A 13,858-nucleotide genomic window follows, 5' to 3' on the forward strand; every position below is an offset into this window, starting at 1 on the left:
ACGTTTCAAATAGTGCAAGTGCATGACAGATGGTAAGGCGATAAGGGGAGGATATGTCTGCAAAGGTTTTAATTAATCCTATTTTCTGGCATTGCTCTGGGCAACCCACCAGATAATCATTTTCCGGTCTGCCATACCATACCATGACGGCAAATGAAACACCATATGCAAATCAGGCCTCGTCCCACCTCAGTAGAACATTAGAAAAAGTCAAAACACACCTGAAATAAACACTTCTGGCAGAGGGCATTTTGATGGAAATGTCATACTGCAGCTCACATTAGCAGCACCATGCACAGATTTCATCTGACTAGAGTCAACAAGGTATGCTCATGGTTCAGGACCCTAAATGTGGGTGTAAGATCACATGCCTTGGGCTACCATGACATGAACTTTGCAAGATTTTCAGTAGGTCCAGCAGATTTGCCCTAACAATCTTTTTGATGGTAAATGCAATGGTCCAAAAGCAGGTTTTTAGCTAAGCCCTGTGAATGCACGATTTATGCGGAATAAGTAAATATAGGACCTTGCCGAGGGGAAAAAAAAAGAAAAATGTGGGTATGTCGGGTGGGGGACAATCTGTTGCAGGAGAAATTGGGACTACCATATAAGAACTTCAGCAATGAATATGACCCGGCCCTATTCTAGTAAGGGACAACAAGCATAATGCCTGAGAGCATGAATGTGGTAATATTTTCACAAAAGTTGATGTGCACATATTTAGAAATTTAAAAGATCTAAAACGATGGCCCTCGGCAGGCCCAAGATGGACACACAAATATATATGATACCAAATTAAAATATGTTTATTTAATGTAAAAGCAAAAAAAAAAAAGTAAACAAAGTGTAACAAGCAACAAATAAATTGGATCGATTCTCAAACGTACAAGTCAAGCACATGCTAGTTGCCTTGTATAATTAATGGAACATTGGTGAAATAAACCAAGAAATAAAAAAAAAAAGAAAAACAGAAAAAAAGATTTTTACAAAATCAAGACAATGCAAAAAAAAAAAAAACAAACGGATAGAAGATGTAAACAATACACACTGGAATGTAATGTGTAATCTAATCAAGGAGTGACATCTGTCTACTACAATTTGGCTACAAGCAGTCTTATTTTTGAAAGGTCTCCGTCAAAGCGGAGTGGGTGAAGGACCCTGGAGATTGTAGATCGACTCGAGCACTAGTTGGGGCCACATTTTTCCACAAAATGGGTGCACCGTTCCTCAGGATTAGAAAAGGACAGGTTCAGGCAGCATACAGTGGTGTGAGAGTCAATTCAGGTCGTCTGTAGTTCCCAGCAACAGTGGAGTACTAAAAAAATACACATCCAGTGAAATGAGCATGGGGGTGGGCTTGCTAGGATTCAAATACTGTATACCAATATTCAAAGGGCAAGAGCAATTGGCAGTGTATGGGAGAAATAGAGTACCTGGAGGTGAGGTCTCAAAAGATTTACATTCAGTTTCATTTGGGTGGTTTCACTCCATGTTGTAAATGGAGTCCACCCTCAAGTCCGTCAATGCGAGAAAAAAAACAGTGCTGCGTCTGGGAGTATGCCAGAGAAACTCCTGTGGAGAAATCAAAGTGTGCAATGTAAATGATAAGTACATAGGGCCTAGGAGTAAGGAGGACTTGTGTAGATTAGACAGCAAGTAGTGCAAGACTGTAAAAGTGGAAGGAATTCACATTTAAAATTGACACGCAGTGATGAAAAGAATCGTGATGGGACATGACTAAACATGATTGACTGTGGGTATGAGCCAGGAGGCTGATACACAAACAGGTCAAAAGTCAGAGCTATCACCATAGCACCACCATGAAGGTGTAAGTGTGAATCCGAGCAGCATCAAAATATGTTAAGGATCACCATGAGCTCCTAAAGCAGTGCGCATATTATAGGCAACCCGTGCTAAAGTGGATGGGGCAATCCCAGGACGACAAGTATCCAAGGGACTCATCTTGAGAGGCTTAACAGAGGTCAAAGCTTGTACCGCTATGGTACATACAAAAAGGTGGAGAGCGTGTGAAGCTGAGAAAAACTAGACATAAACGAAGGGTAGTCTGTATAGGCATATGCCAGCGGCCATCTAGGAAAGGAGTCCGGGCAGGAGGACCTATAGGAAGTGAGAGTCAAACAGTTGTAAATAGGTTTGTGTGCAGTCACAGACAGGTCACACAGGTGGTGCAAACATGACCACAGAGAATACAAATGTTAAAGGGTGCAAGAAACAGGAGAAGAGATATAATTAAAACCAAGAAAAAAGAAAAACATGCCATCATGAAGAGTAGAGGGACCCAAGAGTGATACTAGCAGGAATGAAAGAGTGTTGCTTATGTTTGAAGTAGAATAGGCCAATTAATAGTCTCATTAAGACCAGAGGTGTGTATATCTAGTCTGAGTATACAAAGCTGTTGCAGTTTCTGTAGCCTGTGTATAATGGAAAGAATATTGATGTCGGGACCAATGGTTTCCAATATAAACCACTGTACATTATTTGCAGAGAGCCCTTTCTCAAGAAAATGCTTGACCAGCGGGGCGCGAGTAGGAGCCGTCCTGATCTTAGATATATGTTCATTGATGTAGGTAGAGTTGTTGTGTGTAGTCATACCAATGTACCACAGGTTGCAGGGGCAACTGATGACATAAATGCTGTATTAAGTCGGACAAGATGTACATTTTTGAAGGGTCCATGAAATTGTTTTGTAAGTGACTGTATGTGTTTTTTGATATAGGGACACAGTGCAGTGGCCACATGGCTGATGCCCAATGGGTAACGTTGAGAGGTTATCAAGGGATCTGATAATGTTTGGTGGCTTAACAATGGTGTCAATGGCCGAGTGCTCTAGTTTGTCTCTCAGATTGGAGCCCCTTTTGAGAGAGAACAGCAATTGAGTACCAGTCAATTTGGAAATGTCTAATGACATCCAGTATTTGCAAACCAATTGTTCCAAACGAGGAGTAAATCTGGAATACAAGCACAGATCTGGTTTGATTAGCTTGGAAACTGTGGTCTGATTTCTTGTAACAATTGCGCTGTAGGTGCAGGAATTGACTGAACAGCAGACTGGCTCGAAGACGTTGGGAACGTTGACTAGAGTACTGTAATAAGGTATTGCGGTCCGTGGGTTTGTTATACAAGGTGGTATAATCTTCTCTTGGAATGTCAGATCATCATATCAAGAAAAGCAATCTCCTCTTTTCTTAATTGGGCAGTTAAGTGCGAATTGGGCGTGATGTTATTCAGCCACGTTGTAAATTGGTGCAATTCATCAATGTTTACATAACATGCCACATGCATAAAATATCATCAATAAAAGGGTGCCATAGGCAGATGTTATGAGTAAATTAAAGTGGAGTGTTGATACATTTGTCTTGAAATGCCGCCATAAAAAAGATATACTAGGGGCAAATTATACTCCCATTGCTGTGCCCTTAATCTGTATGTATCTTTTGGTGCCGAACATTAAGAAGTTATGACCCGGCCCTATGACATAATGCCCCTCATGCCTCAAGTTCATTTTTCTTTTAGCAAACTGCAGACTTTTATGGTTTCCTTTCCACAAATGTCTGAAGCGAATGTTGGTGGACATGCACAGATATGAAATACAGATGCGCTCCATCCTCTCCGTAGTTACTGGAGCAAGGTTGTGGGCCTACATCCAGCAGATCTGTCTAGCTTGAACTGATGTGCACAATAGACCGTTGTTGGACGATTAAAGTAATCGCAGTGGTGCAATCTACATCGGTGGACTAATGAGGCAATACTCTAAGAACTCCCCCAGAATTAATCTCCACCTGCTGAAGGGTTACGCTCTACCAGAAGTACAATTAGCAAACGTCGCTTCTGTTCATGAACGCGAGGATAGGACTCTTTTATATTAATGAATTCATTGTTTGGCAGGAGGCAGGCTACGCATCCCGGAAGGCCTATGTGGAGGTTTTCTTACACTTTCTGAGTTCAGGTGACTTGGGTGGTGGGGAGGGGGTCTATAAAAAGGGGCATGGAAGAAGTGTTTAGGTTAGGCAGGGTTGCATTTGGGTAATGACGCTACACTTTTTGACTTAGAAGCCAATTAATGAATCACTCCGTTTGCCATCCATCCAGATGAAAGGGAGAGCCTGATTTTTCTTTGACAGCGCAGTTGCATCCAGAGGTCTTCCTCATCAACATATCTATGCCCTGGACACAAACCCCAAAGCGAGATGTTTCATGTCTCCCATTCACAGTGCCACTAGTGCAGTGCAAAACATAGCAAGGGGACATCACCCAATGTTTTGACTTGGGCCTCACAAAACCCTGTGACAGCCTTAATGGTCTCCACCTGACCCCCACCCTATTATATGCCTGAAAGAGAACTATGTTGAGAGTGGGTTTACCAGTCTCTTTCTGGACTAACCTGGTGGAAAGAAGATTGCAGAGGGCATCCCATACAAGAAGAAATCTTTTTGGTGCAGAGTTGAAAGGATCTGCTGCAGCACATGGCCCCTCACGCCAACCCCTCAAACTACTCCGCCCTATGTAATGTGTGATACTTTAACACCGTTCCTGGCATTTCATGTTGCATGTTGGGGCTTGTATTTTTATTTTCCCCATAATAAATATGGGCCTACATATCCCAGCTTGCAAAGTGAAACTCCACGACAGGCTCAATGTGTCAAGCAGGGGATGGGACCACTTGGACTTTCCCAGGTTTCCCAAAGATACACATCTTTATTGTAGCTTTGTACTATGAATGACTTCTGCTTTGAATATTTCTATTGACATGTGTTGTCATAATCCAAAAACGGAAGGTTACATTTTTCTTGTAGTATAAAACATGCAACATCGCCTGCCCTCGAAAACTCGATCCAACAGATTGATGCGGAGAATGCTGACAGCATTGCCAACGCTGGTTTTCAACGTGCATGTTCTGCAGCACTCTTCTCGGAGATTTAGATTGTGTCATTGTATTGATGGTTGGACAAAGTCATACAGTGTTGAACATGTTACAGGGAATCTGGCCATTCAGCATAAGCACCATCTAGCTCAACATTTCCTTCTCAGCATCAAATTCTCGCTTTTCCACACCCCGTCGCACCTTCACCTCTTTCCTCCGCCCCAGCACTCTTGGTTCGCACACTTCATGCGCTAACCACCTAGGGGGGGGGGGGGCAACTTTACAAAATGGTTTTGCAGGACACTTTGGATGTGGTAGCGCATCAGCAGCGGCCTGCAGTGCATGCAGTTTCATATGGTGCCATTCACACCCCTCCCAACCCCCTTTTTTGGTAATTTTAGTGGAAGATGGCATTTTGATAAAGCACAGAAAATAACTGAAGGACCATTATATCTGTGGGGCAAAATATATGCAAACGCCCTAATGTGCATGCGCGTTGACACCAACATAAGTGACTTCACAGAAAGGGCACTGCAAGAAGCATCATCAGTCTTTGATACTAAGAAGCACCATGGGACATGACAAAAGTTGCCATGGGTAAGTAGAGTAGCAAATAACTTTATGAATGGCCCTATTAGTATATATGAAGCAACTCGATAGGCAACAAATCATGAGCAAGGATTTTTTTGATAATAGCATATAACATAAGCTATAAACTTAGTCAGTTATAGGGTTTCCAGAAAAGACACAGCAATATGTGTCCAGGATCACACCCTTTGGTTAGGTGGCAAAAACGGGAAGTGGCCAAATATCTTTCCAGGTTTAGTTAATATAAATATATATTAATGCTCCGTTTAAAGAAATGCCTTGCAAATAACGCACACAACATGATAAACCAGCACATCATAATAAACTAACCATACACTATGAAAAACGCAACATGCTGTATTATGATGCATCCTTCCCATTTGTAATGACCCCCGTTCACATTTCTTAAGGGAAAAAAGTACCTGATAATAGCGACCCCCTCCCTCCCATCAGTGTCTGATTGCTCTCTGTCAACAGAACATTACAGTGGGAGAAAAGTGCTATGATGGAGCTGAAAATGCTTTCCTCAGTCTGAGTAAAGCAACATCGGGACATTTGATGTCCCACAGAGGGTGTCTGCAAAACGTGGGTCAAAAGTAAAACCCATCAATACGGGTAAGTCCTGCAAAATACAGGACGGTTGCCCACCCTATACCCACCTTCTTGAACCTCGCTCGGGCATCCTCCTCTTGCTCCATCTCTGTACTGCTACTCCTCCTTTTTCCCTGTTCCTTTTCCAACTTCAATGTACCGACTCCGACTTTCTCCTTTCAGTGTGATTCTCTTGTAGTCCGTTTTTGCTTTCCATTTCGTCCTCATATTATCCGTTTCGCTAGTCTGTTTTTTCTTTCTAGTGCTTGTTTGTAGTCGGTCTTTTCTTTCCATGGCATCCGTTGTTATGGCGTCCTGTCGGCGGCGGTTGAGTCTGCGCAGTGGACAGCTCTGCCTGTCCTGCTCTTCCTGGTTACGGAAGGAAGCCGATTCCGTGGAGACGGAGCAGGATTTGGTGCAGGTGAGAGGGCATGTGAATTGGTCTTGGATTTGAAGTAAGGTTTTGAGCGGTTAGTGGTAGAAGAGAAGGGGGGGCGGGGAGTGAAAGTAGCTGCCAATCAAGCTCACTAGATCGACGTTATCTGTCTTGTATTGCAATGTGTTCTCAATCTCTTGGTGGGCATAGTTGTCGGTCTGGTCCCAACGATACTAAAGTGCTGGTCTAACTCTAACCTTGCCATATAATTGCGTGTCTCACAACTTTTAGAACGGCGTTGTGTCCTCTGGCATACTTTTCTGTGTCTGATTGGAATCCTGGCTGTTGCATGACATATACCCTCCAGTGTTCTGCGAGTGACAGTCGATCAATGTAGGCTATCTTGCCCAGTGCATCTGTCTTGCTTATGTCTTCAGCTTATCTATGTCTAATTACCCGGTGCCTACCTGCTGTACACCTGAGCCTGTGTAAAGGCGCCTACCTTGGGCTATCTGGCACTGCAGAAGGCCCCCTTCCTTTCAATGTAGAGGCTATGTCCTGTCAGGCCTGCTTGCCTGTGTTTGAATTGAACCCTGCTTGCCTGGCTGTTGCCTGTCCTCGGATGGAGTGTAACCCTTTCCTGCAAGTCTGCATCTAGCCAAGACTGTGGAATTGTAAAAAGAAAACACGAATAATAAAAAACGGTGGCAGGCTTTATTGTAGACTATGAATTGCTGCAATGGCCAGATCTGTGATTCGTTATTGTCAGTTCGTCGTGTTAGTCCTATGCATGTTATTTTACACTATGCATAGGAATTCACATTTTTATTTCACTAAATAAGTGCCTTTAATACATTTTCTTCTCACGTTTGGCTCTAGCATTATTTATTTTGTTCAACATGGAGGGCGGTTGTACCTTCCGGCAGTAGGGGGAGCAGGTGTGCTCTTGATGTGATTTTACCTGTTATTGTAGTCTCCCAACCCCCCCTTGCAGGGCGATATGGGTGGACTATCCCACAGGACAGAAAAAGTGCAACGGTTGGCACGCTAAGGAGAGGGGGGGAGCAGGGGTGGACTGGCCCAGAGGGAACGCTGGAGATTTCCCGGTGGGCCTCTGCACCCTGGGCCTCTTTTCTGTGGTATTTCCAAATGTTCTCATAGAAAAAGCATTGGGCTTGCTGAAAAGGTGTCATACAGGGCCACTTTGAACTTTATTTCCAGGGCCTCTTTTGGTACCCCGTCCAGCACTGGCGGGGAGCGCAGCAAGAGGGAAAGATTCTTTGCCCAGTTCCTGTCAGCCTTGCACAGGCCATTCTGTCCGAAGTAGTCTTCCCCCTACCCAGGGGAGTGGCTGACGAAGTGAAGCGAGGCATAAAGGAGCGTTATAGCACACAGCCATTCCGCTGTATGCTGTTTAGTACAGAGTGAACGGTCTGCATGGAGTGACGTCTGTTCCAGAGCTGCCTGCTCCAAAGGCAATACTGACTCTCTGTTCTGTCCAAAAAGAGCTTGCATCCATGCCCGCGCCTCTGCGGCCTCTAATAACAAGGCCAAACTCTTTCAAATCTTCAAGGAGCTTGCCAATCCTGCTGAAGTCCCCACCTCTCCAATTCCCTCCCAAGCCCTTTGTACGGCACTGACGTCTCACTTTACCACTAAAACTCAGGATCTCTTTCTCGCTCTCTTTCTCTCTCTCTCTCTCTCTCTCTCTCTCTCTCTTTCTCTCTCTCTCCACTCCTGATGTTTCTAGATAATTCTGATCTATGATTATCATCCAAACAGGTGCTCCCCTGCTGTTCCAGAGCCATCAAGGACCCCATCGACACCCTTGCTCTAGCCTTGGCCGAGTTCTGCAATCACACTTTTGCCACTGGAACTTTTCCCCGGCCCCCTAAAGCAGTCCTTTGTGCACCCCCTCCTTCAGAAGCCGTCTGCTGATCCTTCCTCTCTGGCGAACTACCGCTCAATCTCTATCGCTCCTTTCCTGGGCAAACTCCTGGAAAAGCTGGCCCTCTCCCAGCTTACTCTCCATACTGAATCTGTTGGTTGTCTCCATGACCATCAGTCTGGCTTTAGGGCAGCCAGAAGCATGGAAACAGCTCTGCTGAACACCTGTGAAGACCTGCTCTTTAATCTCGACTCTAGCTTTCCTACTGTCCTCATCCTCCTTGATCTTTTTTCTGCTTTTGACACGGGTCAACCACGCCATCCTGATCAATCGTCTCCATGACAACCTGGGCACACACAGATCTGGCCGTAGCCTGGTTGACCTTCTTCCTCTCTGATCAACCCTCCCATGTCCAACTGGGGTCCTTTCTCTCCACATGTGTTCCTTAGGGCTCTAACCTCTCACCTAAGCACTTTCCTTCTCGAGCCCTCCACTCATCCACCTCCAAATCTCTGAGGGTCAGGCACTTCTCCGGGCAGAGTGGGGATAGATCTCTCTCCTCGGCTGGTGCTTCCCTCTAGAAACACGTACACAGGCGCGTTATAAATGCATATCATATCAACCATTTCAAGGCGAAAAGAAGGCCGACACTTATTGGTCGGCAGCTTTTGTCAATCAACTAAAGTAGAAAATGATATTGTGAGGAGGGGGTGTAGAGCGGGGCGGTGTTTAAATACATGGCAAGTACATTGCAGCTCCATATCATTTAAAATAGGTAGCTGTAGAAAAGAAAACAAGCTCCTGATAAGCCACACACTCTCTTCGTTCTGGGCAGAGAAGGACAAAATCATAATTAACAAACTTCCATGTTTCTTTATGGGCAGTGTTTGCGTTATGGCTGTGTTGCTGACAGCCCAAGTTGTAACCCAACTAGCTGAAGGGTCTCTGTAGGAATGTTGTGGCATTGAGCAGTACCAGGCTCACCATCCATTGCCACGTTATTGTTCTAAGAAGAAGACCTAAACATTGTGGAAACCATATGGCGGAGGTCACCAGGCTCATACACTGGTGGTGTTAATCGGTTTCTTTTATTTCATATTAGTGATGATTATTATTATATTTTGTTGTTGCCAGTCCATTCTGCATTCAATCTAACGGGAAAATGGCGAGGGAAGGGGGGCGGGGGGATTAAGCCATGTGGCACCTGCAGACTGCAGCGTTTTCACTGTTCAGCGTGGTATATTTCTTCCCCCCTCCCCCTTTCAGTTAGTATAGGGGGTCAGGTGAACCGACATTACAGCCGTGAAAGAACACCACAGGGTTCTGTCTTGGTGTGACCTTAAAGCTCGGCATGTGTATTAGGAGTGACCAGTTTCCTGGGCTGTCGGGTGGCAAACGGGAGTGAGATTTCGGTCCCTCGTAGAGTACGGTATAGGGCTGTATCCCAGAGGACTTACCTGTTCATCACGTGTGTTTTAGTTATATTTTTGTCTCAGAAAGTGTTTTGTATTTTATCGCATATCGGCGTAGAAGATCTCTTGTGGCAGAGCGCTGAGCACTGGCAAAATGTATGTAGATTATAAAGGAGACTGAACGCTGCCGTTTCGCTCGAATTCAGGGTTTCACACTTTCTAGCTGGTGTAGTTTTGCTCTTACGGTAGCACTTTTGTTGCAAGGACAAAACTCCTTTTAAAGTATTTCAGTGAGCATTGTTTTAACCTAGGCCCGTTCAGTCATAGATCGGTTAGGATTAACCAATTTACCTTCCTTGTCTATTAACAATTTATGTTCTGTCTGTGTGTGTGTGGGGATCTTGTGTGGGTTTGAGTCAGACTGAAGCTGCCACTAGGCTGGTGGTAAACTCAAGTTGGTACCTCAAGTGTTTTTCCACCCAGTTTTCCGTTAGTCCTACTGCTTCTTTTCCCCTCTTTCTTAATTTGTTTGCTTCCTCAGCGGCTTCACGTCATCACCTTGTGTCAACGCCATGGCATATTGTCTGGGCCTTCGTCCTACTGTCTCTCACCCTAACTTCATGTGAACATCGTATTTGGTTGCTTTTCCTCGCTCGCTAAAGCATTGATGACTCGTGTGCATATTCCATGGGCTTCTTTTCTGGTTTATCTTCTGTCTATGGAATGCTTGGTGCTTTGTTTCTGCATGTTCTCGCATGGAATGTTAACAGAATATTTTTTCCCCCCGCTGTGTTGTGTCCGTTCATCAATTTCAGCTATTTACCCCTTGGTGTTACGTTATGCTAAACGTTCTTATTCCGTGCACTGTTACCACCTGTGTGGGTTTCTTGGCGCTCTGACGAATCTGTAAAGCAAGGGGGGAGGGAGTGGGATGTTAGTAGGATCGAGCCAGAGAGAAGGGCAAGAGAGCTGTGATGTGCTGTTGGCAGCTACAGTTCGGTTTACACTGTTCTCTGAGCGTAGGTGAGTTTTTTGATTGGTTGCCGCCATGTGTTGTTGGGTGAGGTATTGTTTGGTTTGTTTCATTGTTGAGGTGAAGAGCGTGTGGTTTGCTGTGCTGTAGAGGTATGATTGTGTGTAGTTCAGAGTTTGAGAGGTGTACGCAGAAGGATGAGTTTTGTGGTAGGGTTGGTTAGTGGCAATATCCTATCCTACTGTTGGTGGTCCTGACCCACGTTTGGACTATTAGGCTACAACATTTGGTGCTGTGGGCTTAGGAAATCCAAGATGGCCGAAAAAGCCCACATGTGCGCCAGAATCTATGAAAACCGCGCAGTTGTGCACACTAAAATGGTTGCCTAACTTGCCACCCACCAGTGCGAGCAGGATGGGCCGGGGTGCCATGAGTGAAATGTGTGCCAAAGGAAAAACCGCACTTTAAAATCACCTTTTGTTTCTCTGAATGCCAGCTCAAAATGCCTATTTGCAACACATCCAAAAATCTCACTGAACACCAGCGGACATTTGGCAGAATAAAGTCTTGTGGGCATACAAAATCTGGAAAGAGGATGAGCCTAAAACAATGTTCATCACAAGACTGGCTGAGCTGTGGATTTCAGAAGTTTAAGTAAATTTGGACTGAAAGACACTAAAAATCTAAATGTTTAAAAGAAATGAGTGACCTACTTTTGAGTGTCACACAGGCTGCAATTGTTTAAATGTCATAGTTTTAAACTTAGAATCAGCATTCTAGCTGCATATGTAAACAATTGTTAGTTATTTGAATGCAGAAAACTGGGGAACAGAAATGACATGTGGCTAAAAACTGGCTTAAAGAGATTCCAATTTTGCCTGGCAACTACCCCCATCAGGAGTGAAACTTGATTCACAAGTAACTTCCCAGGCCTGGCTGTTTCCTGCTGGCCACACTAAGGATATGCCATCTCTCTGATAATTGAATTAAGGGGAGCCCCCACAGAATACAGGAGCTCTGAACAATGCAAGCCCCTTCACCCAGGCAGATGGTTTATTGCAGATGTCGTAAAACAGCTTCCTCTTGGCAGAAGCTGGGAGGGGCAGGGTCTCTGAGCTTGGCAGAAACTGGAAAGACTGGTTTCTGTACCATGTGACCTGAAAAGACACACCCCTGTAGCAAGAATATGGTTTTAGAAAAAGATGAATAACTCATAGTACGGACGTGTCATAATTATTTAAATGATGCCATAATTCTTGTGATTTTTCGGTGCACATTTTAAGACGTGTTAGGACCCGGTGGTATGTTCAGGGGGGTTTTAGCGGAAAAGAGGATATTACTCAAAATGTATGCATGTTAAAAATCTGACACTTCATCAATTAATGTCCATACTCATGTGTGTAAATTTGGGGTAATGTCCGGTATTGCAAACCAGTTAAAAAGTGCAAAATATTGCCATTTCTGAATGCAAGCTCTCAGGAAGAGCAGATTTGGACAGGGTATACCTCCTGTAATGCATGATGGGTGCATATGATTTTAAAACAATATGTACCTCTGCAAATATGTATTTGGTTCAAATCTAGATTTGTGTGCAAGTTGACAGGAGGAGTGGACTTTCTGCAGGCTGTAAAATGACATCACTCTGACACAACTTAGCTCCCCCAATCAGGGGAGAAATGAAAGCTTGGCCAATGATAAGTGGAGAGGGGTAGGGTCTAGTGATGCTGCACACACACCCATTTTAAAAACAGATAAAAGCAGACAGACAGGACAGATAGGGACATTCATTTCCATCTGCTGCGGGACGCTCTGCCGGAAAATCCATACTTTACCTCCATCAATCTCTAGAGAAAGCTGTGCAGAAAGATCCAGACTTTAAATCCATCAATCTCCAGAATCCAGAGAGAGAGCAGACCCAGACCAGACCGCTGTTAGCAGAACCAGAGAGAGCTGACCCAGATCACTGTGAAGTGCAGAGACCAGACCAGAGTCCAGTCTAAAACCTGACCAGATTCGTGGCGAGGCCCATCTAATTCAAGAATATAGTGTGAGTACCTAGCAAGACTGTGCAGAACCAATCTCTTAGTTAAAATAATATAATTTAATCTATTTTAATCTAAGTAGAACTGCCTCCTAACTGTCACTTGTCCTTTTCTAGTTGCTAGCTGTCACTTGTCTTTTTGAACTTAAAAATTTCAAATCTGAAAAACGACCTTTTATTTAATCGCTCATATCTCTTATCTCATCTCATATCTCCGTGACCGTTTGTCCTAGAGACTTGCAGTAACTTTCTTCTGAAAGCTGGGAATCGTGGCTTTTCTACGAACCTAGAACCGCATTCCTACCCCCTATATTGCGAAAAACGCACTCGCGAATTTACTGTGATTTGCAAATTTCTCAACGTGTGAAAACGGCAGTTCTCTTGCTTTCAGTTGCCAAAAATTCGTTTAACCTGCTAGTTACTCCTAGATCCTTGCTAAAGTGAGCCTGAACTCATCCCAAGTATATGTCACTCACCCTGAACCTCCTAGAGGGAATTAAAAGCATTTTAGTATATTTTTCACTTCATTGCCAGCACATATAAAAGCATTTTGGGCCTGTGTTTAAAACTCTGATCTGTAATCTAAGCTTGCTGGGGTGAACTGAATTACATGTGATTGCATTTCTGAGAACTGTATGCTTTCCTTCCATTTCCTTGCATTGCATAAAGGGGGGGAGGGGATTGCCAGAGAAAAGTGATTACATTGTTATGTTGAAATCATATTGAGTATTTTCTGTATTGCATTTTTCATTCAACATTACATCCATCTGAACTTATATAAAGTATTCTCTACCACCTTATTCTTCTGTTCCTATTCACAAGTGTGCTAGTGCCCGACTATCCATTATTGATTACTGGTCAGATTCAGTGTGATATTCAATTATTAATTTATTATAAAGTGTGATATATAGATCTATTGTTTAAATTATCAAATAAACCTTTTAAACTTGCAAAACAGAACTACTTCTTGGCTCAGTGGGGTCAGGAGGATTCCAAGAGAGGGGTGTTATATAGGGGTAGTCATCCTGAACGCATGAACTGGACATAAAGATATATCAATAAGGGTTTCCATTCAGTATCCCAGACTAGGCATTGACTTAGCTGTAG

General features: G+C 43.9%; 2 protein-coding genes across 3 annotated transcripts in view; one reads left to right on the forward strand and one right to left on the reverse strand.

Moving 5' to 3' along the window:
• The window catches only part of CENPX (centromere protein X), a 187,671-nt gene extending 181,399 nt beyond the window's left edge, over positions 1 to 6,272 (reverse strand). For both annotated transcript variants that reach the window (XM_069655315.1, XM_069655314.1), the window contains exon 1: positions 6,130 to 6,272. In XM_069655315.1, coding sequence (XP_069511416.1) covers positions 6,130 to 6,168 — 39 coding nt within the window. In that variant the 5' untranslated portion in view covers positions 6,169 to 6,272. The remainder of the gene's footprint in view (positions 1 to 6,129) is intronic.
• Positions 6,273 to 6,368: 96 nt separating this feature from the next.
• Positions 6,369 to 13,858, forward strand: part of LRRC45 (leucine rich repeat containing 45) — a 366,996-nt gene continuing 359,506 nt past the window's right edge. The window contains exon 1 of the mRNA XM_069655316.1: positions 6,369 to 6,482. The gene's annotated coding sequence lies outside the window, so the exon portion shown is untranslated. The remainder of the gene's footprint in view (positions 6,483 to 13,858) is intronic.

This window comes from Ambystoma mexicanum, chromosome 3q, assembly GCF_040938575.1.
Source record: "Ambystoma mexicanum isolate Mex_15411 chromosome 3q, UKY_AmexF1_1, whole genome shotgun sequence".
Classification (NCBI taxonomy): Eukaryota; Metazoa; Chordata; class Amphibia; order Caudata; family Ambystomatidae; genus Ambystoma; species Ambystoma mexicanum.